Source organism: Brassica napus, chromosome C3 (assembly GCF_020379485.1).
Source record: "Brassica napus cultivar Da-Ae chromosome C3, Da-Ae, whole genome shotgun sequence".
Lineage (NCBI taxonomy): Eukaryota > Viridiplantae > Streptophyta > Magnoliopsida > Brassicales > Brassicaceae > Brassica > Brassica napus.
The window spans coordinates 52339904-52364409 of NC_063446.1; the positions used below are offsets into that span (position 1 = coordinate 52339904).

The following is a 24506-nucleotide window of genomic DNA, read 5'->3' on the forward strand; positions in this document are numbered from 1 at the left end:
TTCCAGTTTTGATCCTTTTTCTGTTTTATCAGTGGATATGGAACATAACATACTTGATCTGCTTGTGAAGCCAAATAAAGGGGTCATATTTACCATGACGTTTGCCGACATTAACATCGATAATCCCTGACTTGTTTATACGTATGCCTCTCTCAGTGATCGAATCATACCAATCACATTTGAAAAGTACAACTTTAGGATGTACTGGTCCTGGGTAATGAAGCTCAAAAATTTCTCTTAGTACTCCATAGAAATCAGGCTCTTCGCTTGAGCCACAAGATGTTATGCCCTTAACACAAACTCCATAATTTGCACTAGTTCTATCTTTTCCATAGTCGTATGTGTGAAATATATATCCCCGACAAAAATACATTGGCCAAGAGATAACCTTTATCATTGGACCATGTACGAGTGTCTGCAACCATTTTGGATATAAATTATCCTTTGAAGTATCTTCCAACTGATTTGTATCAACATAAATATTTAGTTTAAAATAAATTAATAAACTAAGTATCTATCAGAAATAATAAGAAAACTTTACATGTTTTTGTAGCCAGATTGAAAATCTCTGTTCTTTAAGCGTGATTAGATTGTCTCCAGTTATCCCAGGGTAAAAAACATTCATACTCTCATCAAACAACCTATATAAAAAATCCCACCGTGAACAATGACGAATGCTTATATATTCAGTATATGAAAAATCAATTGATGTGCCTTTATTTTGTGTACCTTTCAAATGGCCCTAGCTCGTCACAATTAAGCAGAACATATGTATGTGCGATGTGGTGGTCTTTATCTTGAAGCCACAACTCTTTTTCTCTACAGCCGCCCCTCCCTGGTTGAGAAAAAATGTCTGGTATATCACTGCACTGATCATCATGATTTCCTCCATCATAGTGTCGATCTTCTGCTCGGGCTTTCGTTTTGATATGTGGTTCAAAGTAGTAATTACCAAAAGTTGAAATCTCTTCGTTAATGTATTGTTCTACAATAGAACCTTCAACTTTCGCCTTATTTTTCACCATTTTTTTTAGATGCCCCATGTGTCTTTCGAAAACATACATCCATCAAAATTGGACAGGTCCTCCAAGTCTAGCTTCATGTGCCAAATGAATTGGTAAATGCTCCATAACATCAAAAAAGGATGGAGAAATTTTTTTCTCCAAATTGCAAAGAACCATGCGTATGTTTTGATCTAATATTGCAACACTGTCTTTATGCAATGTCCTTGAACAAAGATTCCGAAAAAACAAGCTAACACCTATAAAACATATAACAAAATAAGATAGAGTTATGTAAATATTAAATTTAATCAGGAACATATTTTGAAACAGAGCATAGTCGTTCCAAGTCTATCTAAGAGCAAGCAACACTTTATAAGACATTTAGAAGAAAAAACACAAATTAAAAGTCAAAGAAACCTTGACGGTAACGTCTAAAGCCTTAATGTAAACGACGCAAAATTATCTAACCAACAGGATATACTGACATTTTTTAAAGCAAAGCACTACGAACTCAAATCAAAACAGAGCACTATGAACTCAAATCAAAGCAGCAGCCTCAAAAAATAACTGAAAAATAGAGAAACGAACATAGACAAAAATATAAATGTAATAAAAAGTTTTGTGTTTACCTGATAGTGCTTCATGCACAGATTTATCCATAAGTTCAGCAAACACAACTGGAATGAGCCGTTGCATTAGAACATGACAATCGTGACTTTTTGTTCCCGTTAATTTACCACCAGATAAATCAACACACTTTGACAGACTCGATGCATATCCATCAGAAAACTTAACATCTTTTTCAAGCCATTTTAAGAAAGCTGTTTTTGCATCAGCTTGTAGTCTGAAAATTGGGATGGGAACCTTGCCATCAGTTGTTAAGTGTACATCTTTCCTGTTACAATACTCTTCCAAATCAAGTCGTGATTTGATGCCATCCTTTGTTTTTCCTGGAACATTCAGTAGAGTATTGATGATATTATCGAAAAAATTCTTTTCTATATGCATCACATCAAGATTGTGTCGAAGTTTATGATTCTTCCAGTAAGGTAACTCCCAAAAAATGCTTTGCTTGTGCCAGTTGTGAATGTCACCATAACCCTTTAAGCGCCCATGGTTTCCTCCGCAATCAACTGTTTTTGGCAAACCATTTACCTCGTTCCATATTTCCTCGCCTGTAAGCAACTCAGGTGGATCGTCAGTCACAACCCTCCCCCTTTTAAAATTTTTCCTATTGCGCCGATAGCTATGATCTGCTGGTAGAAAACGACGATGACAATCAAACCAACTTGTTTTTCTGCCATTCTTCAACTGAAATGCATCAGTCTGGTCCATACAATAAGGGCATGACAATCGACCATGAGTTGTCCATCCAGAAAGCATAGCATAAGCAGGAAAGTCACCTATTGTCCACATAAGCACAGCTCGTAAGATAAAGTTCTCCTTAGTAGAAATATCATAGGCCTCAATCCCATTAACCCACAGATCCTTTAACTCTTCTATCAGTAGCTGAAGAAATATATCAAGACTTCTCTTAGGATGATTAGGACCAGGGACTATAATGGTTAGAAACATAAATTCTTGTTTCATGCACATCTCAGGTGGCATATTATACGGAGTCAGAATTACAGGCCATAGCGAATTATTATGTCCAGACATACCAATTGGATTAAAACCATCCGTGCATAACCCAAGGTAAATATTTCTCGACTCAGATGCGAATTCAGGATATACCTCAAGAAAATGTTTCCATGCTTCTCCATCTGAAGGATGACACATTTCTCCACCATTCATTGTATGTTCTGCGTGCCATCTCATGTCTCTTGCAGTATTATTAGATTGATATAATCGCTTCAATCTATCTCCAACCGGCAAATAAAACATTTTGTTGTATGCAACCTTTTCTGTCCAGACTTTTGAGTAGGTCGATATCTGTCTTTTTTGCAGAATAGACAGTTTTCTAGGTTTGCGGAATCCTTCCAAAATAGCATACAATTATCTTGGCAAACATCAATTTTCTGATAAGGTAAACCTAAAGACCGCATAAGCTTCTTTATATCATAGTAAGAATTCATTGAATTGTTACCTTGTGGCAAATACTCTTGCATCATCTGAGAAATCGAATCCATACAATTTTGAGGCAAATTATAATCTGTCTTCAAACTCATGAGTCGAGCTGCTAAAGAAAGTTGTGAAAGACCTTCTTTACATCCATCATAAATTGGATGCTTGGCAGCATCCAAAATATTGTAAAAACTTTTAGCCTCAGCATTAGGCTCTTGTTCCATATTCTCATCGAATGAAGTTTCCTGATTACCATCTGTATATGCATCTGATACCATTGACACATAAGGATTTACTGTCTCGGTTTGAGAGTCAAAACCAGAAGCATCTTCACTAGAAATTATATTCTCAGGATTGTTTAGAATATTATAATTCTCTCCGTGAGAAATCCAAACCCAGTAGTTGCATGTAAAACCCCTATTATATAGATGACTCCACACAGATTTTTCTTCTAATAATCTTCCATTGTCACACTTATAACATGGACAAAAAAGCTTGCCATTCTCGAGAAATAGAGGTTGATTCTTTGCAAATTCCATAAAACTCTCTAAACCTTGACAAAAAGTTTCTGAAACTTGATTAGTGGAGCCATCGATTCTTTCATACATCCACTTTCTTGCAATTTTAATATCATTATTCAGTGACATTATTTTCTACGGCAGAGAGCTTCTTTTTCCTTCTCCTCGACAGTAGATGGCTTGAGAATCAAATTGGACTCTTTTCTGTTTTCAAAGGTCTCGTACGTATGCCATGTATAAAGAGATTAGGATTCTAATTAATAATATAAAAAAGAAATAATAAAGTATATTCCATATTAGCTAAGGACTATAGTCCTTATAAATAGTTATGCACTGAATAAAAAAAATGTAACATTGACATATGTTTGTAAAAGAATTTCTCCCAATTTTTTAATATTGTTATGCAACTATTTTTATAGACTCAAAGGTTTGTCACAAATCGTGAAAAAGTAAACATGAGATATTTGGTTTTAATTAACTACAAAATTATTACATCATTTATGTAAAAGTTTGCAACAATAGATATATCTTTCGTCGGTGTTAGTTAATGACTAAAGGTGAGTCACACTTACATACCAAATAGAGATGTATCTTTCCGTCACCGTTTCGTATCCAATTTGTGATGATACGTGTAGTCACAATACCGTCACAACCGTTACGTTTATTACTATAGTAACAATTACGTCTGTAGTTGTGACTAAATATAGCAACGACTTACATCGTCATAATATAGTGACGAAACAACTACAAAATTAAGACGAAAAAACACAGTCACAACTACGTATTAAAAACATCACTAAATTGTGACCGAGATAGTTCGTCTCAAGATGTAGTCACAATATATCCTTTTTTTTGTAGTGAGTCATTAAAATTACGTTGGCTGTCGATGATAGATGATAGCTGAAAATCAATGATGGATTGTTATGTGTTGGGTATGTGGATGTAGACTTGGAGTGTTTGCTTTGGATTTTTACCTGAAGATCTTGTTTGATATGAGAGCCGATGAGATATAAGTGGTTGGTTACTCATTTTTGGAGTATTTGTGGGAGCAAAATGTATTATTTAAGGTGAGGTTAAATAGAAGATTTTATTTTCTTCTTCTAACGTTGGTTTTAAGGATCATTTATTCATGGGTGCTAAAAAATTTGGAGTTATTTTGTTTGTGTTGAATTGACTTTTTTTAAACGTTTTACAGTTTTGTTTTTATCTAGACTATGTATTATTTTCATATTGTGTTTATTTGTAAGAGACTTCCATAGTATTAGTTGTTATGTTGCGTTCAGCTTTAGTAATAATGTAACTTTAGTTTTAAATTGTTAAAAAGTATATGGTTTAGCTAACCAAAGACACTTGTACTCTTTATTGTAAAGTTTGTATAGGGAGTGTTGTTTTATAACCTATTTACTCCTCGCTAAGCTTTGCATGAATCTTATTTGAGATAATTTTATATAATTCATGGTCGTAGTGGAATATTGTTGCCTTGTTTTTGCAGAGGATGGGTTATAGATATATAGACCGTTTTGTCATTTTCTGAGTTGTGTATCTGTAAATATGAGATACTAATTTTTGCATGGGACTGGGAGAAAAATTAAAGGGAATTGTTTAAATGTAATTCATAAAGTATTTTGGGAGCTTAACTTGCGTTTTGGTACTTTTCAATACATGATTATGAATATATTTTATTTTATTGGTGCTTTTATATTTGTGATATGTACATTTGAATTTTTTATTTGGAAATGGTGTGATTTCATACTTATAGCTTTGTATTTATATTGGTATTAATTTTTTGTATCTAGTACTCTGCCATAGCTAAAACAAGACTGTATTCATCCCAATATTTAGCAAACTTACTTTGCATATCCATAGCCATTAATCACATCTCATAAGTGGAGTTCCATCGTGTGTCCACATCTAAGGAAAAACCAGCACTGCGTACAATACCAACACTCTCAACACATGCATCAAAAGAGTCCTTCCTTGAATCAGAAGCTTTCACAAACTTAACGCTCTCCCTAATGTTCACCAAAAGACTAGAACCTAACTCTAATCCTTTCTTGACAACCAAATTCAAGATGTGGACGCAACACCTCACTTGGAGATACTTTCCATCAAACAACAACCCATTCCCACTATGCAGGCGATGCTTAAGGATCTTTTGCATGTTGTGAGTAGCAGAGGCATTATCTAAGGTGACTGTAAACACTCTTCGCTCTAAGTCCCAATCCTTTATGATATCAAAAATCTTTTTGGCTATTGCTTCACCGGTATGTGGGGGTTTGATATCACAAAATGCCAAGATGTGACTATGTAAGTTCCATTTATCATCAATGGGGAGGTGTATCTTTTACACACCTTCCTATTTCAATTTGCAAACACCTATTTCATGACTATGCTGCAGCCTGCAACAAAAGATAAACAAACAGACATCTAATACAGTCATGCTACAGAACACACCAAGTGAACAACATGCGTCTGCAATAACATAATAAGAGACCAGTCTTAGACTAAATTGAATCCAATACTCAACGTCCCGTTAAACATCAAACATTGAAGACAAAGAAGGATATTATCCTCCAAACCATGCAAATACAGACAGAAAAAACCATCTTGAAACACTCAATAATAAAAATCTATTGATATCAACACAGAAAGTCCAGTTCAAGAGCAAACACTGATGATATATGAGTCTATTCTAAATCATGCAAATACAAATAGGAAAAGCCACCTGGAAACATAATCATAAAACTTAGCGACATAACTAAAAAAAAATCCAGTTCAAGAGCAACCATTGTATACAAATGAGCCTAACATCTTCCAAACTCATACCTGTCGTTAAGGAAAACTATGCTTAAGGCCGTAAAAGCAGCACCCACAATAGCCAATGGTTTTGTAATGAAAGAAAATGAGTCAACGGTTTTGCCTACACAATACACCAAGTACAAAAAATTCATAAAGTAATCTACTTAACAAGAGCAATACACCAAATCAAATGGATTTAATCCTCACTGAACAATACACTAAATAACCAAATCAGATTCACATATTTATTTGTGCAAACCCCTCCCTTGATAAATGACTTAAAACAATGCTCTAAACGATTAAAAGGACTCAAAGATCAATAAGAATCACAAACCATTAAGCAAGACATCATCCAAGCTTAATACACAAAAGTCTAACCAACTATAGTGTAAGCTTTGAAGCAGAGAGGGATGTGAAGAACAAAGCGAAAAACCACAAACACAAAGCAAAGAGCGATGTGAAGAACAAACCCACAAACCACACACACAAACCAAATTGAACTTGAGCTATGTGCAGTACATCATACCTAAAAGATCGAGAGAGCCTTCGATTTTAACAAACCCAGAATGCTTCAATCACAGAACAAACCTAGAAGATCGAATCAAATGAGTTTAACCTGCTTAACAAGATTGAATCAAATGGGTTTAAAAGTTTAATCGAACACCAAATCAAATGTACTTCATAGTCATAGGATCAAGCTCAGGATCAAGTTTCTCTCGATTTGGAGCTAAGGTCTAAACAAGAGACATGAAGAAAAAATGAAAAACGACGTCGTTTATGTGATTTGTTTTTTCCATATAAAATATAAAATAAAAAGCTTTAGAATTAGTCCGAGCATTATTTTAGTCGGCCCTATTTTAACCCAGATAAAAAGTAAAGGGCTCAAAGTTTAATAAATTAAGACAGACTAGGATAACCCACAGATCAAAGGTAACCCTACAGATCAAAGCCATGGCAACGGGTAATAATCTCAGATGCTCTCAATGAGGCAAAAAGTATTCTGGCATACTCTTACGAATTCTGGCGTACTCTTGTCTATTCTGATACTCTTTAGGAATGTGGTTAATGTCGAAAGTGCCCCTGACCGATTTAAAAATAAATTCAATTAATTAATAAATTCTTCTTCTCTCTCTCCTCTCTCGAGGCTCCACTGCCCTCGAACCCGCCCTCGATCCTCTCTCGTCCTCGTCGTGGTGTTCTTCTGAATTCCTCGCTATCATCGAATTGCTAACTCGGTTTCGTCGCTTGGATGCTGAATCATTGAGCTATTGATTCCGTTTTGCAGGGTATGTCTCAAATCCCATCGTTTTAGAACCGTCATCCACCACTCATAGACGATTAACTCAATTCACAGGGATTCCGATTTGGATATAAGATTTTATATTTGTGTATGAACTAGTCGAGGATCGGAAAGTTTGGATGGTCTGTTTATTAGGAAATTCGATAATCAACAACTGTATAATTGCATGTCGGGAATCAAAGCTGATTACAATTTGGAATTGAAGACTCGATTCGTAGTAATGGAAAAATTCTTATTCATTTGTGTATAAGGATCGGAAAGTGTGGATGGTCTGTCTATTACTCAATTGGATAATCAACAACTGTATGATTGAATGTCAGGAATGAAAGGACGATTGAATCAAAGAAAGCTGATTACTATTTGGTTTTCAGAGAAACATCTAGAACTCTGAAACTTGGGGAAACTTGGTTAGATTATACGGTCTGATTACTGAAAAAACTCTGTAACATGGTATAACGAAGTATAAGGTATAACTTTAATGGTTTAATTTTTTTATATTGCAGACAATGTGCCTTTTTTCGACGAACGTATACTTTGATTATGATGGACATTATTCGAAGGCTGGAGATGATTATGAATGGATTCCAACCGATGCTCGTTTGTATGCTATATCCTTTAAGACATCATCATTGGAGGAGATCACTTGTTCATTGTTGAAGGAGAGGATACGCAGGAAGATGGGAATAGATCCGTTAACGAAGAAGCTCAATTTGGGTTACATTCCATTGGTAGTGGAACCTAAGAGGCAATCATATATTTTGGATGATGAAGAGGTGTTTGTTTATCTAACATCAGTGGATAGAGAGCAAAGAAGAAGTATTTTCCATGTGGAAGACATCCAAGAATTGTAAATAGTTCAAATAACCGAGCAGTTATCAAGAGTTGGAGAAAGCTCTTGTAGTAGGGATTATTGCGAGCGTGAGAGTGGATATGGAGAAGAAGAGAATGTGGACACTAGTTTGGAACACGATGAACACCCCAGAAGAAACATAAGAGGAGTAGGTTGTAAACCTTTTGCTTTCAATTTTGATGTGAAGTAGGTTGTAAGCCTTTCGCTGTCAGTTTTGATGTTTTTATCGTATGGGAACGCTGTAAGGTGAAATTTTTATTTGTGTGTTCTACAACCAAGTGAAACTTTTTTCCTTTACTGATATAACTACGATAGGTAAACTGAGTAACATGATTGTAAATTCTAAACTTGTTAATAAGTCATGGAAGTAATAAGATAAAGTAATAAGATAAGATGGTGATTTATTATTAAAATTATGATTTAATAAGAATTATAAAAATTTCATTTCATTGCTTGTTAGCAATCATTTAGGAAATACACTGAGTTCTCATATCTTTTTCGTTAATACTCACCTCGTTACATTTTAAAATTTTCTACTGGTAGGAAATCAAGTTTATGTGTACATGATCGTATGAGAAATGAACCAAGGAAACATAATATAATTGGTATAACTATAAAATCAGTCATTCAAGTAGAGTATAACTAATATAAATGGAAATAATTAAAAAGTACAACTTTGATGTTTTCTGTAAAACTAAAAACTTGGGGAAACTTCGACCACGAAAATCCTTGGATAAAATTTCCCGCCCAGCTTTTCGAATTTCGAATTTCGAATTTCCCTATTCCCAATTTGATAAAACCCCAAAATCGTTTAATCGAAGTATTAAAGACCTTTTTTTTGGTTTTCCCCATTCGCTATCTTCTCCTTTCTCTCTCTTCCCTAATTTATCTCTCTCCCATTCGAACTCCCCCCAACCCCGAGAGAGAAATAGTGGAGATGTCCGTTTCATCTTCCACGACCAGTGGTCGGAGATGAGTACGAACTCCGGGGATACCTAGTAAGTGTTGGTGCAGGGTGGGCATCACCGAGCTCATCTCTAAAACCAATCAAAACCCATATCGCCGGTATTATCGGTGTATCTATGCGGCGTCACCAAGGGTACATCCGTTTAGCTTTTGTTATTGAAGGCTTACTCGTTCTTGTTTTAATGGTACGTTTAATCCGTTGTAGCTTGAGAACGACAATCACGTCTTCAAATGGGTTGACGAAGCTTTCACCAATGAGATACAACAGTTGGACAACCAAGTTCGAATGCTAGAAGAAGAAGTTCAATTTCTCAAAGCAACAATAAGGAGTGAAAGTGAACTCAGTGAAGGTCCCAAAATAATGGAGCCCAAGATAAAGATATCAGGAGGTTGTGTTATTCTTGCTGTCGTTTTAGTTCTAGGAATTATGATGTACAAGAAGTAATTCCTAAGAGACTTTCAGCTACTTTCTGTTTTTTCTAAGTGTTTTGTAAGTTTCTCCTAAGTTATGCGAAGTTGGATAAACTATGTAGTTTGGACTATCGAAAAAGTTTCTATAATTTTTACGATGTTAGACAATTGAGAAAGTGAAAGTAACACAAAGTCTGACCTATTTATACGAAAACGAATTTCAACTCTGTCTAAGTTTTACAAAGTTGGACAATTGATCAAGTGAAAACACAAATTTTTACCAGTTTATACGAGCACGAACTAGTAGTTCATCTAATTTTTTCGAAGTTGGAAAATTGAAAAAGGTAAAACCACGATGTTTCACAAACATTTGACATAGTTTCACCAACATTTAAACAAAGTTTCACCAAGTTTAAGACAAGTACGAAGATGGAGAACATTGAGAACAACAAGATTTACAAAAGATCTACAGCCCCATATCGCTGAACATAAGGGTCACTGCTTAGTAGCGACTGCCTGAACTCCTCAACCTACGGCAAACACGGATTGAACCTGAAGTCAGACAATCCACCCTCGGTCTCAAGCCATAGATCAGGAGGACCAAAATAACCTGTGTAAATGAGTTTAGTAAACGTTTTACTCAACTATCACTTACTCAAAATTTTTGCTGAGATCACATACTCATAAACTACACTTACTCAAAAATTTCCAGACCCTCCACATCTTAAGGACCACAATCACCTGCCCACGACCCTTCATGTTTTCAAGACCATCCCGGAAGGCATAAGCATGAGCGCCAGTTGCCACACATTTTATATGACTGTCACTATTCAGATAAATTACAGTATAGATAAATTTTACAGTATAGATAAATTTTGCTTTGATCATATGTTACTTTCTACTTACATGTTGTCCCTTATGTAAAACACCATCCTTGGACTTGCAGGGTCATCGAAAAGGGCTTCCGTGTTGAAGACCACTCTCATTGTATCTACCAGATAAGTGTTACGTTTTCCTTAGTTTCATAAATTTAGACAATCTAAATCACTTAGTTTCACTTACTTATACATAGTTATATTTTTAATACATTAAAGCTATACAAAGTTCCGAAACCAAGACATGTGAATATATTTTAATTCTAGTAGCATTCATACCTATGGGATAGTTTCGGTCCCTGTGGTCCATGTGAGGGATTGCATGGATGTTCTTGAAGTCCATGAAAAAACGATTGTTCAGAGGATCAATGATGTGGACTTTCGTATTGCGCGTAGCAGATAGATTGAACCGAGAGTTAGTTGCTTGGAAACCTGGATAGGAACGGTTAACTTCTACTCGAATGATTTCCACCCATTTTCCCTCTTGCTTCTCTAGGCCTCGAAACCTATCAGAATTCCCATAAATGGTCATCTCCATCTTAGTTCCCTACATAAATAAAGTACAAGGATCAAGTTTTTATTTTTCACGGTTACATGCTATTAGAAACTCGAGAGATGATGATTTAACACATACCTCTTCATCTGCTAGGACATATTTATAGAAAGGCCCACTGCTGGTAACATAGGAATAGAAAGGGTAGATCCTGTGTATTTTGACTCTGAAACGCCAAGACGTGATCTTGGGGTTATAAGAAACTTCAAAAAGTTTATTGTAGTGTGAATTTTGTAGAGAAATGTTATATCCGGACCGAAGAAGATGATTTAACTTACTTTCACTTATATTGCAGACTGTGGTGGAGTTATATCCCGACTGTGGTGGAGTTTAAATGCAATGGTAATGATGATTGTAGACGGTGTACTGTTATGGCGTTTAAATGCAAGTGTAATTATTATTATAAGAGACTTTTTCATTCGAGACATGCAGTTATTTTGCGGAGTCCATCATTATCATTTATCACAGGTTTTTCTCAAACTAAATACTAACATTTACATTTATTATCTCCTATACTGCTAGTTTCTGTCATTAAATATATCCACTAAGTATAATAAGTTTTGGATACTGATCATTTCTATCAAAATATAACAAGATACTATCTAAATTTCGTTAGGTTTTACATAGTTTCAAATATTTATACAATCTAAATTGTTACGTTTTTCTTAGTTTCTTAAATTTAGACAATCTAAATAACTCAGCTTCACTTACTTATACATAGTTATAAATCTTAATAAATTAAAGTTATACAAATTTCCAAATTCCAGACATGCGACTGTTGCAGTCAGAAGGCGTGTCAGAGAAGTCTTGCTTTCTCGGGAGTCAATCAAATCACCCTTAAGTGGACACGTCAATGCTTGAATCATTAATTACAGGTTTTTCCCAAACTAAATACTAACATTTACATTTATTATCTCCTATACTGCTTGTTTCTGTCATTAAATATATTCACTAAGTATAATAAGTTTTGGATACTGATCATTTCTATCAAAATATAACAAGACACTATCTAAATTTCGCTAAGTTTTACATAGTTTCAAATATATATACAATCTAAATTGTTACGTTTTTCCTTAGTTTCATAAATTTAGACATAGTTATACATAGTTATAAATCTTATAAATTCCAAGAGATGCGACTGTAGGAGAGAGAAGTCGTGTCTTTTGAACTCGTGTCTCGTCGCGCCGTCTCCCCTTAAATGGAAGAGTTACAACTTGTATAATAAATGGGGTAATAAATCGAGAATTAAATAACATGAAATAAAGTTACAAAATATTAGCATTTTCATTTATTTAATAACATGAAATAAAGTTACAAAATATCTCATTTTCTTAACGTTTTACATAGTTTCATATATTGAGACAATCTAAATTTTTAAAATTGTGCTTAGTTTCATGAATTTAGATAATCTAAATCAGTTACTTTCACTTAGTTATACACAGTTATATATCTTTATCGATTAGAGTTTTTCAAAGTTTCAAATCTAACCCATGCACACTGAGAAGTCATGTCTTCTGAACTCATGTCTTCTCGAGGCGTCTATCAAATCACCCTTAAGTGGGGTAATAAATAATCAGTTTATACCTTTCTCTACACGTCAGTTGAACTTCCATACTACGTGTATTTTGGTTAGAGGATCATCGCCATTATAGAAGGGTTTATCACCTTCTCCAAATAAGTAAAACAAAGATCTCTCCATTTACTTGATTAAACAAATATCTCTCCATGTCGAACAGTAACTTGGCTTCTCTCCCTCCTTCCATGCTTCATAAAATTCTCTCAAAGGTAGCAACAAGCCATCTTCGGGACTTCAGTAGTGCAAGAATTGCTTTCTCCGAGTTCAATCAAATTGGCAGAGAAGAATACTTCTACCGATCTGCAGATCTCTTTAACTTGAATGACTGGATTGATGAGGTTAATGCTTTAAGGACATTCAGGCTTAGGTGCTACCAAGCCGGTAATCTAGAGGCCATCTACATGTGAGGTATGTCTGAGTTCTTCGTCCTCCATTTACTTGATGAAGGAAGGGGGAAAATCCGTCTTGCTGGTGAGAGAGGATTGTTGTGGGCCAAGTATGTAGATGGAATGCTGAACTTAGCGTTTAGTGTTGATGCTGGAGGATTTGTTCACAACTATCCTAGCTTTAGTCGTGAATTTGTTGATCGGATGAATTACATGATCACGACTTCGTTATCCTCAGGCCATTGGGGTTACGAAAAACCTAAGGTGTTTATGTCTCTACTGGAAAGAATAAATCCCAACGTCTCACATGATTGTTGGTGCTCCGCAGTAATAGAACTGGTGTTTGTAGTCTCCTTAGATGGATCTAGAACACGGTGGACATGCAATCGTTGTTTCTGGCAATGTGCAGCTTGGGACTTCTGCAATGAAATTCACTTGACCGCTGGCCACTGGCCAATTGAAGATTAGTTGTGTGTTTATGAGTTATGGCATGTATTTTTTATCTACTTTTACTAGGTTTATGTAAAATACATTTCATATAATATAATGTCTCTAGTTTTTCTCTATAAAGTAATCTTTATTTATTATTAACAACACTGTCTCCATAAAAGAACATAATGCAAATGTAAAAGATACAATCAAAAATAGTTGAACTTTGCAAATAAAAAAATGCGACTTAATTCTTAGAATAACTTTGTAATTGATACAGCTTATATTAGTCGCAGTCTTATATGCTGTATAACCAAGATTTACAAATCAAATAGATCAAACCGCACTCAAAGGTAGGGCATTTCTCATTTTTATAGGAACTTCTGTACCAGAAACAATGGTATCTCCAATTATAGCCCCTCTGGGATGTAAAATATATATCTTCTCACCATCCTCATAGTGTATGAGACTACACCAACTCGTACAAAGTTCTCGAAAGTTATGAAGAAAAAGATTCGGATTTTATGGATTGGGTCTGGATGGTCTACGAAATGGTCATGGTTGAATTATAAATACGCAAAATTCTGTTGGTTCTGTGGTCTTTTAATAATTTTTCGGATTTAGTTAAAGATTTATCTATTTTCTAGTCCGGGCAACTTCAAACAGTATATGAGAATTTTTTTTTCCGGGGAGTAGCAGGGGAGCAGTTGTCTCCATGGCTAACATCCGTACATATGTACCCTTAGAGGATCATAAAGTATAAAACCTTTGCCCGAAATTATTTCTTGGCCGTCGAGTAAAAAAGAAAATGAATAATTTTAGAATCATCGCGAGAAATTCGCTGCGGCGGCGGGATTATAGTCTCCGATCACCACCGTCTCGTTCATTCTGTAACCTCTCCCAGGAATCGAATCGGTGAGTTGTCCTCTCCTGCTGATGCGTTCCTTCCTTTGCTCATTGCCTCTCTACTTGACTATGAGTATATGAAAAAAAACACAGACCGTCGTATGGCATTGCGTTCGACATCGATGGTGTTATCCTTCTGGGTTCCTCCCCCGTTGGTGGCTCCCCTGGTGCCCTCCGCCGACTCTACGATGATTCCGGTATATCCACTTTGTTTAATTTTCGCAAATTCATCAAAGCTCTAGAAAAGTATCTAAGTCTTAATGTGCTTAGATTTGTGTATAGAGAGGTGTATCTGTGTCTGTTTTTGATGAGTTTGAGGTTTCTTTTGAAGGTGCTTTGAAGATACCTTTCTTATTCTTGACTAATGGTGAGGAGCTATATACAACTTTTGAATATTTTTTTATCCTGTTTTGCATTGATAATTAGCATGAAAATCATTTGGCTACCTATGACAGGAGGTGGCCTGCCTGAATCTGAACGGGCCTCTGAGATGACTCATTTATTAGGTGTTCCTGTTTCTCCATTCCAGGTTTAAACCCTTTGTCGCACGCATCTCTTCGTTTTTTCATCTTCTTTCTCTAGAATAATATTTACAGTTATCACAAAGTTAGTTACTTTCGGTAAGTGTAACGCTCTCTCTCTTTTGTTGTTGCAGATGGTGCAAGCACATTCACCTTTCCGAAAGCTAGCTAATAGGTAGCCTTACGTAATATAAAAAAAAAAAAAAACTCCCCCATTACAAAAAGACATATTGTTCATCAATTGGTATATCAAGGATTAGAATTTAGAAAGCAGTATATATGGAATCGGCAAATCATTGGATAGGGAATCACGCGGATTGATGCTTTCTTTGTTTTACTCAGTTTAATCGGTACCTGGAACAGGTTTGGAAACGAGCTCGTTGTTGCCGCTGGAAAAGGGGAACCTGCCGCTGTGATGTCTAATTATGGTTTCAAGTTAAGCTCTTTTTGTTTGTATATGTGCTTCACACTTTGTATTCAGATGACTGAAAAATTGTGCATGGATTTTCAGAAACGTGGTTTCATTGGACGAATATGCCTCTTACTTTGACAACATTGATCCCTTGGCACCATATAAGAAATGGATGACCGGGCAAGAAGTTCACAAGGAGACTTCTAGATCAAGAGAAAATGTTGTATCCGAGAGAGTTCAAGCAGCATTTATTGTTAGTGATCCTGTTGATTGGAGCCGAGACATCCAGGTTATCATCATATTCCCCTTTGCTCTTCAAATTCAATCTTACATAACAAATCTGACTGATGCTTTTTTTTTCTTTTCTCTCTCAGGTCCTTTGTGACATTTTACGAACTGGAGGACTTCCTGGGAAAGAAATTGGACCTCAACCTCTTTTGTACTTTGCCAACGACGATTTAGACTACCAGGTTATGAGTGATCCCATCCCGTTTTATTTTTCCATTTCTGTTGACTTACCATATAAGATTACTGATGCATTGTGAACTGAACAGACAAAGTTTCCTACTGAACGTCTTGGCATGGGAGCTTTTCGAATCGCTTTAGAATCCATATTCAACAGGTAATATCCAAAATCAAGCACACGTCTTCCTCCATATGAGTCACTGCACATCTTTCAGAAAACACAGACTACTCTTCTTTAAAAAGGCCTAATAAAATGTGATATATTTATATATATTTCCCTGATTCCTTTTTTACATGATTGAGTCTGGATATGTGTGCAGAATCCATGATAACCCTCTGGAGTACATATCTTTTGGGAAACCAAATCCATTTGTGTTCAAGGACGCAGAAGATGTTCTCAAAGAGATCGCTACATCCCACTCAAACCAAGGAAGCCACCACTTCAAGACGCTATACATGGTCGGAGACAACCCTAAAATTGACATCAGAGGGGCACGACAGGTTCTGTGCTCTTTCTCTCAGAGTCGAGATGGTTATCAATACATTCCACTATTCTTTATTTGAAGACTTAAACCATTGAATGTGACAGGCCGGGAGTCCTTGGTTCTCAATCTTGACAAGAACCGGAGTTTTCAAAGGGAAAGATAATCATCCTGAGTTTCCTGCTGATCTGGTCCGTATAGACATCATCTCTTATGTAGCCTTTAGAAGCTAATCTTGTTATTGTTTCCACAGCTAATGTTCATCTAACTTCTTCTTTTTTTCAGGTAGTTGACACAGTAGAGGAAGCCGTTGACTTCATCTTGACAAGAGAGTCAGCAAAACGAAGCTTGATTTGAGATAATTTCACTCGGATTTATTTAAGATTTTATTTAATCCAACAAATTGTGGCTGTCTTTGGCCAGATGCATTATACTTAACGAAAGAGTCATAAACTAATATATTCTTTGAGCCGTCTACGAGATTTTTGGAAGCTTCAAACTAAAAGTATAATGTCGATCTCGAACCAACAAGTAACAACCTTCTGGCAATAGATACCCACATAATCAGTAGATTAAAATGCATTTTAGTATCGTGGAAAGTTAAATACTTAATAAAATAGAGGCGGAAAGGCCATGCTTCCTCTCCTTTTTGGGCCTGAGCCAGAGTCAGGTCTGCATGAAAAATCGTCGATTTTTGTTTGTTTTTTAAGAATACAAAAATCTATCGTCGAAAACATAGCCATATCACTGGAGTTAGCATTGCTCTGATGAGTCTCTGACACGAGTTGTCTTAAGACAGTTTGGGTTCAATGCCTCCAATTTAAATTCAAAACCAAAACGAACATAAAAGTTAACCAAAGTAAATAATTTTCAGCTAACCTGCGTAAGATATATATAATAATAAAACCATGTATTCTCTCACAAGTAACCAAAAACCCACACCAAATACATTTGCTTCTTTTCTTATCGGGTCTCAAGACTCTCAACTCTATAACATGAAATTATATTCATCTTTCAAAAATGGTTGGTGAATGAGCAAGAAAAAAGGTCAGGGGAGGTTTTGAGGACCGAATTTATCACAATAAATTCTATAAACTCTGCCAAAAGGTGGTGGTGGCGGTGGCAGATCAATTGCATGACTGTCGTCACCTGCTGCATGGATTGGTTCTTCACCACCATGCCTATGGCGAACGGTGATATGATCACCATTTCCAAAACGAGGCCTTTTGTTGTGATGACCCTTAAACTCATCACATCTGTAGATGTGATGAGGTGGTTGATGGTAAACTTCGACTTGCGGCGCAGGAGGAGGAGGAGGAGGCTCCACAAGGGGTTGGGGGACAAACAACTTGTCTTTGAGATGTGCTCCATCGATCTTGCCATTAAGAAATTCAAAAAGTTCCTCGACAGTTTGATTTATAGAACTGTAAATCTTTTTAGCTCCTCTGTCATTAACCACCCTTGCAACATTTTGAGACACGTCCAAAAAATCCTCAACCTGTCATAATTACACACCGAATCTGAAGATAAAAAAAAAAAACAAAAGTAAAGAATGCAAATGAAATATTATTATCGATAAAAATAGTTACATTAATCCCGACACCAGCTCTTCTCCACCTTTTGGATATCCAAAGACCACTCCGCAAACTGACGCAGAGTCCTTGTCTCCATAGGAACTCTACAGATTGCAGCTGCAAGCCACAGAAAAGCTATCTAAGATATAGCAAACGCTTCCTGTGGAGGCTTTGCTTTTTCAATTGTTGTTTCGATTCAAAGGTAAAAAAAGATGAGCACCTTGACAAAAAACGTTACAAAGAGTCTACCCAAAGATTCTTTATTTCGCTTCTCCCTGTTCAAGAACTCCTGCGTCCTTTTCTCAACAAGAGAGACAAGTTGATTTACATAAAGGGAAATCACATAAACAAAAGCCAGAGTAGGATGATAACAAAACATAAATCTACAAAGGAGCGGACAATATCACAAAAAACATTCACAAACTTTGAATATGTGATGATATTACCTTTAAATAGTAGAGAGAATGGAGGTAGAATGGGAGGATCTTGAGTCTGCATTAACACAGAAGATAAAAAATAAAAAAAAAGGAGAGTGACTGATCCAACAAAGAGTGGCTACCTGTAAATGATGAGCGACTAGCAACGTTATAGATATAGAATTCAGAGTGTTGCGTAACGCACTGTTAACATCGTGTGCTTTGGCCCAATGCTTAATCTGACATAGGCAACATAGTGGCATTAGTAAATGTATTGATTGACCACCACAACTAAAGATATATACATATTTGGTATACATTCGTTAAGTTCACTATGTGGTAAGCCTTGCGTATTCCACTTTGATATCTACTACATATTTGGTAGCCATAAAAGTCCTTAGCACTTAGATGTTCAATAATATCTATGCCGTATTCCACTTTGATAGCATAGTAAAGAGAGAACGATATTATTTTCTTAAAAAAAGTCAGAAGTCAGAACTGAGGAGACTTGAAAGAAGTAAAGCCTTAAGATCTTACCAACAGACAAAGTTTCTGAAACCTGTCATCAATCTGAGATATAATCTGAATGATCCGTGAATTCAATACGCTTTCTTTGCTATCAACAGCCAAATCACATTCAACAGAAGTCCTTTGATCAAGGAACCTGACAATTGGCACCCTAGCACTCAAGATGGATACAACATTCCTAACATGCCCTTCTCCTACAAAATGCAGTTTCACATTCATCCAAATACTCTGCCAATAGTACATGATAACATCCAAATACTTACCCTGCAAAGAGCGGAGCTTTTCCGCAAATCTTTCAAGGATTTGGAGCTTCGAATCACGAGGAAGCTCAGATACTCCATCACCAAAGTTAATAGACACATCTAAATCACTCCGCGCGAAAAACATATCCATCGCAAAAGACCCATACGCCTTGAGGACCGGCCTGCCACCCTTAGAATCTCCTGATGGAGACCAAAAAATAAAATAAAATGATGTGTGTTTGTTTGACGTTAACAGAGCTATCTTAGACAAGTAATGTTGGTTACCATAGATATCAAAAGCCAATGCGTTGATGTGTTTCAAAGTATCCTTCCTAGCTTCGTAGTCAGCAGAAACAGGTCGACAAGAGCAGTAGACATCATTCAAAACCTTATCAAGATCCACTAAGTTGTAAGTATCAATCTTGTATCTCTGTAACGCTACTGACTCAGAGTTCTTCACCTTCTTTCGAATCCCTGATTAAAAAAAGGATGGATGATTAGTGAAGGCAAACCCAATCTTAGAGGTTTCAGCCAAATAATAATATTCAGTTCACCTTTACTTGAAACAGTATTTTCCTCAGCCACACCACTTCGAGATTCCATTGGAGAAGAAGATACCAATAAATTAACCTTCAATTTTTATTATAAAAGAGAAAGAAGTTATCACACTAATAAGTTTTATAAAAGCGATCCTGAAGCGCAAGGAAGGAATAGAAGCAGTCAATTTTTCGGACATAGGTTTCATACCTTGGGGGAAAAAAAAAGAACCCCCAATGAAATTCCAGATGAACACGAGCGGCTACTAGTTTTAGGGCTTTCTTACCAAATTCGTTGTGGTTTACTTGCTTCCTAGAGCATCATTGACCGGGGTTGCAGCGAACTTTCGCTAACAACTCCACTTTAAGAATCCCGAGTTAATCATGATCTTAGAATCTTTTCAATATTAAAAAGGTCGGGATTGCCCACATATAAATTAAAATACCAATTATCGTGTATGAATATGTATTTCAATTGTTGTAAAAGTAATGAAAAAGTCTATTTTTATTCATAACATAGAAGTTCCTTATATAAGTGCATCTTTATCCAAGGATACTAGAGGGGTTCTTAGCGTGTGGATCCCGCGTAGGACCCATTTTTTTTTAAGAAACCGGTTACCAAAACTACCAAATAGTAGTCGGTCCTTAAGGGTTTCTTAGAACATCATTAACCGGGTACCGGGGTTCTTAGGATAGAGTTTTTAGCTGAAGACCGTTTCTTAACTTTTAACTAAAAAAATTAAGAACCAGTTCTTAAATAAAGACTTTAAATTATAATCTTTTCAATATTTAAAAAGTCCGGATTGCCCGCATATAAATTAAAATACCAATTATCGTGTATTGAATATGTATTTCAATTAATTTTTCTGTTAGAATTGTTAAGTTTCCTACAATAATTTATGAGAAAACATTTTTTTATGAGAAAACATTTAATATTACTGTTAGTGATAATTAATGCTGGAAGTTATTTTTTTCTACTTATAAATTAGGACGCTGACTTTCTTCTCCACTATTTCTGATTTCAACGTTAGATTTTTATTTCGTCTCTGGTAAAGTGAAAAAGTAGTACTAAAAATAAGTTTTTTTTTGTTATAAATTATATTGTGAATGTCCATAACCGGCTCTGTCCATAGCCGGTCCAATACCGAGAGAGAGAGAGGCGGCTTAGATTTAGGAAACCCTAGTTTTCTTTTCCTTGTATTTGTACACTTTCCATATTTATGTCTTTTCATTTATCTCTTTGTAATTTTCATATATAAGGGCACCTTATGTTATGATTAATAATAAAAACTTACAGATTCTAAATCCTTTAGTTTACAACACGTTATCAGCACAAAACTCTAAAACCCTAAAGCTAAAACCAAATCGAAAAACCCTAACCCTAGCCGCGAATCCGACGAACCCTAAACGCGTCTCTTGCATCTTGATCCTAGGCGTTCCTGATCCATCTCAGCCCAGCCTATAGACGATCTCAGTCTGATCCTAGCTCAGACGAACTCAGTCTCAGCTCATCCAGCTCGCGTTCTCGATCAGACGTTCACAACCCGATAGACGTGATCTCGTTCCTGCTCGCGACGACATCAACCTCAATCCGTTCACGACCCGATAAGAGTCAGCTCGCGTCCCGTTCGTGTTCAGCTCGCGGTTCATCCTTCTTGGTGGTCCAGTTCAACAAATCATCTAAAGTTAAAGGTAATTCGAAACCTAAGAACCTATGATCGAATTTGGATTTCTTGATAAAGAATGAAACCCTAAAATCCTAATCTTTATGAATCAAAACCATAGGGTAATAGATCAAAACCTTAATTGAGTAAATCGAAGCTCAAAAGTTCGATACCCCAAACCCTATATCGAGATTGATCTACTGATCAATTAAAATCAAAATCTCAAATAGTTTTGAATCTCAAATCAAACTCCTTTGATCTAAGATCAAAATCGTAATCCTAAACCCTAATTTGAAAATCGTTTTGATTGTTTGAATTTGAATCGAATTAATTGTTTTGATCACCTAGAACTATTACTAAGATTGTTTAAACTCGAATCTGAATGAATTGAAATTGCTTTGCTTGTTTTTAAACTGAAATCCTAATTGAAACCGCCTGTTAGGATAAATGTTTCCTTATAACCTAGTCTTGATTGTTTTGATATAGAAACTGAAACTGTATAATCCGGTTGAAACTGAAACTACATGCTAGGTTAATTGTTCTAGACCTGATCATACCTCGTGGCCGTGCGGCCTTGTTGCATAATTCATATCCTAATTTGATCTCGTTGATTGATTGCAATTATACTTAGAAACTTATGCTAGGATGGTAATGAATTGATTGCATCAAGTAGCCGTGTGGCTTGATCTTAAACTTGGCCGAAAATTTTGTTTGATCATTACCGTATTGATTGCATCATGCACATCTCGTATGAACTGATAGAAACCATATATGCTAGGATTGCAATTACGCAATGAACTGAATGCATAAAAACGAGCTGATTGCATCCATATCCGTGCGGCTTGCTTCTTGGCCGTGAGGCTTGATTCATGGCCGTAAGGGTTATTGCTTGTTTAAATTAAAACCTATTTGTTTAAACATTAAAATTACTAAAAGATCTAAAATTATTAAATCTATGTTTTCAGATGTCGAAAATCAATAACTTGAATTTTGCTGCCTTAAATCTCTCTGGAGATAATTACCTTCAATGTGCGCTTGATACTAAGATCATCCTGAAATCCAAGGGACTCGGTGAGTGTATCACCGAGGACAATAATGCTAGTGAGAAAGATCGATACAGAGCCATCTTGATCATTCGCCATCATCTAACTGAGAGTCTCAAAGATCAGTATCTGACCATTGGGAATCCATTAGATCTTTGGACATAATTTAAATCGAGATATGATCACCAGAGAACAGTGATCTTACCAAAGGCTCGGTTTGATTGGAGGAATCTCATAATCCAGGACTACAAGTCCGTGGACGAGTATAACTCAGCACTGTTTAAGATTGTTTCTAAACTGAAACTGTGTGGTGAAAGTATTACGGATCAGGATATGCTTGAGAAAACCTTTTCCACTTTCCACACAAGCAATGTGCTGTTACAACAACAGTGCCATGAGAAAGGTTTCATGACTTATGCTAATCTTATTTCTTGTCTCTTGCTCGCTGAGCAGAACAATGAATTATTAATGAGAAACAGTGAAATGAGACCTCCTGGCTCAGCACCACCACCTGAAGCACACGCCACAGAGGACAATAAAGAATCCCATCACGTCCAAGGAAATGGCCATTATGGTCGTGGTCGAGGAAAGTGGAACGGACGTGGCCGTGGTCGTAGCTCTTTTGGCCGCGGGCGAGGGAATCAGCATGGTCGAGACCATGGGCGAGACCGTGGCTCATTTGGAAGAGGTCATGGTCGCGGCCGTGGATCTTCATTCAAACCTCAACACTCGACCACTTCAAACAAATCAGTGTGCCATAGATGTGGTATGAGCAATCATTGGGCTAAGACTTGTAGGTCTCCCATGCATCTAGTTGACCTCTATCGAGAGAGTTTGAAAGGGAAGAATCCTGAAGCCCATATGACTTATCAAGATGGTGAAGATGATTTTAATCATGACAAAGACGATCTTATGGATTATGAAACTTCAGATTGTCTAAAAGACTGAAGAATGATTTCGACGTTTGTAACCTAAAAATCTGTGTTCTTTGCTTTGGTGTTTGTCATTCCTATGTTGTCATTTCTTTGAACTTGCTTTAAACTTAATAATAAATGAATGATTTTATATATGAAGTCTCTAAGTAGCATCCTTTGAATCTTGTTTTAGAAATGAACGAGAACAAGGATGTACTCGTTGTGGACAGTGGGTCGAGCCACACGATCTTAAAAGACAAGAGATACTTCATAAACCTAACCCTTAAAAACGCCAACATCTCCACCATTGCGGGTATAGCTAGTCTCATAGAGGGTCACAGCCAGGCTAATATCATGTTGCCTATGGGTACACATCTTGAGATATCAGATGCCCTGTATTCACCCAACTCTAAGAGAAGTCTATTAAGCTTTAAAGACATTCGAATGAATGGCTTTCATATTGAAACCAAGGGCGAAGGAAACAAAGAGTTCCTTCAGATCATTGAAATCTCCCAAGGTCATAAGAAAGTTTTAGAATCCATACCCGCACTATCTACTGGTCTTTACCATGCTAAAGTCAGTATGATCGAGGCCAATGCCACTTTTAACAAAGACGCAATCGACAACTTCACTTTATGGCATGACCGGCTTGGCCATCCCGGTTCGACCATGATGCGTAAACTAATCCTGAACACAAACGGCCATACCCTTAACGAGAAACGGATTATCCCTAAGCACCTAACGTGTGTTGCTTGTTCCCAAGGGAAACTCATTTCTAGGCCATCACCAGTTAAAGTCACTAAGGAAAAGATAAACTTCATGGAAAGAATTCAAGGAGACATCTGTGGACCAATACACCCACTTTGTGGGACATTTCGATATTTCATGGTCCTCATTGATGCGTCCACTAGATGGTCGCATGTATGTCTCCCGTCGACCCGCAACCTGGCATTTGCTAGATTGCTTGCTCAGATAATTCGATTACGAGCTCATTTTCCAGATTTTCCTTTGAAGACTATACGTCTTGATAATGTTGGTGAGTTCACTTCCCAAGCGTTTAATGATTACTGTA

The 24506-nt window shown here is 36.4% G+C and overlaps 2 protein-coding genes across 3 annotated transcripts; one reads left to right on the plus strand and one right to left on the minus strand.

Annotated features, from left to right (window-relative positions):
• The first annotated feature begins 14380 nt into the window (after positions 1-14380).
• LOC106372641 (uncharacterized protein YKR070W) lies at positions 14381-16992 on the plus strand. Its single transcript, XM_013812902.3, has 12 exons — positions 14381-14646; positions 14731-14834; positions 14969-15004; positions 15093-15166; positions 15293-15333; positions 15522-15593; positions 15670-15859; positions 15945-16040; positions 16125-16192; positions 16356-16536; positions 16625-16708; positions 16803-16992. The coding sequence occupies exons 1-12, from the start codon at positions 14540-14542 to the stop codon at positions 16872-16874; spliced, it is 1125 nt and encodes a 374-aa protein (XP_013668356.2). The 5' UTR covers positions 14381-14539; the 3' UTR covers positions 16875-16992.
• Positions 16993-17381: 389 nt separating this feature from the next.
• On the minus strand, positions 17382-20111 carry LOC106405375 (protein HESO1). Of its 2 annotated transcripts, XR_007320597.1 has the most exons (10): positions 20025-20111; positions 19832-19907; positions 19563-19751; positions 19299-19478; positions 19045-19229; positions 18651-18746; positions 18538-18583; positions 18312-18387; positions 18107-18208; positions 17382-18015 (listed from the first exon to the last, which is right to left on the minus strand). XR_007320597.1 is itself a non-coding variant. In XM_048750750.1 (9 exons), the coding sequence occupies exons 1-9, from the start codon at positions 19878-19880 to the stop codon at positions 17566-17568; spliced, it is 1410 nt and encodes a 469-aa protein (XP_048606707.1). In that variant the 5' UTR covers positions 19881-20044; the 3' UTR covers positions 17382-17565. The 2 variants fall into 2 exon arrangements, 1 of the variants encoding a protein (XP_048606707.1); XM_048750750.1 differs by having other exon boundaries at positions 18312-18392; positions 18506-18583; positions 19832-20044.
• Positions 20112-24506: the final 4395 nt, after the last annotated feature.

Bases quoted from the DNA above. Each gene is read 5' to 3' on its own strand.
- LOC106372641 (XM_013812902.3), top strand. From the start codon at position 14,540: ATGAATAATTTTAGAATCATCGCGAGAAATTCGCTGCGGCGGCGGGAT. The intron at 14,835-14,968 runs GTATATCCACTT...TTTCTTTTGAAG, and splicing joins CCGACTCTACGATGATTCCG to GTGCTTTGAAGATACCTTTC. The intron at 15,860-15,944 runs GTTATCATCATA...TTTCTCTCTCAG, and splicing joins ATTGGAGCCGAGACATCCAG to GTCCTTTGTGACATTTTACG.
- LOC106405375 (XM_048750750.1), bottom strand. From the start codon at position 19,880: ATGGAATCTCGAAGTGGTGTGGCTGAGGAAAATACTGTTTCAAGTAAA. The intron at 19,230-19,298 runs GTAAGTATTTGG...TGCATTTTGTAG, and splicing joins AAAGCTCCGCTCTTTGCAGG to GAGAAGGGCATGTTAGGAAT. The intron at 18,209-18,311 runs GTGCTCATCTTT...TGTGGCTTGCAG, and splicing joins TTGTAACGTTTTTTGTCAAG to CTGCAATCTGTAGAGTTCCT.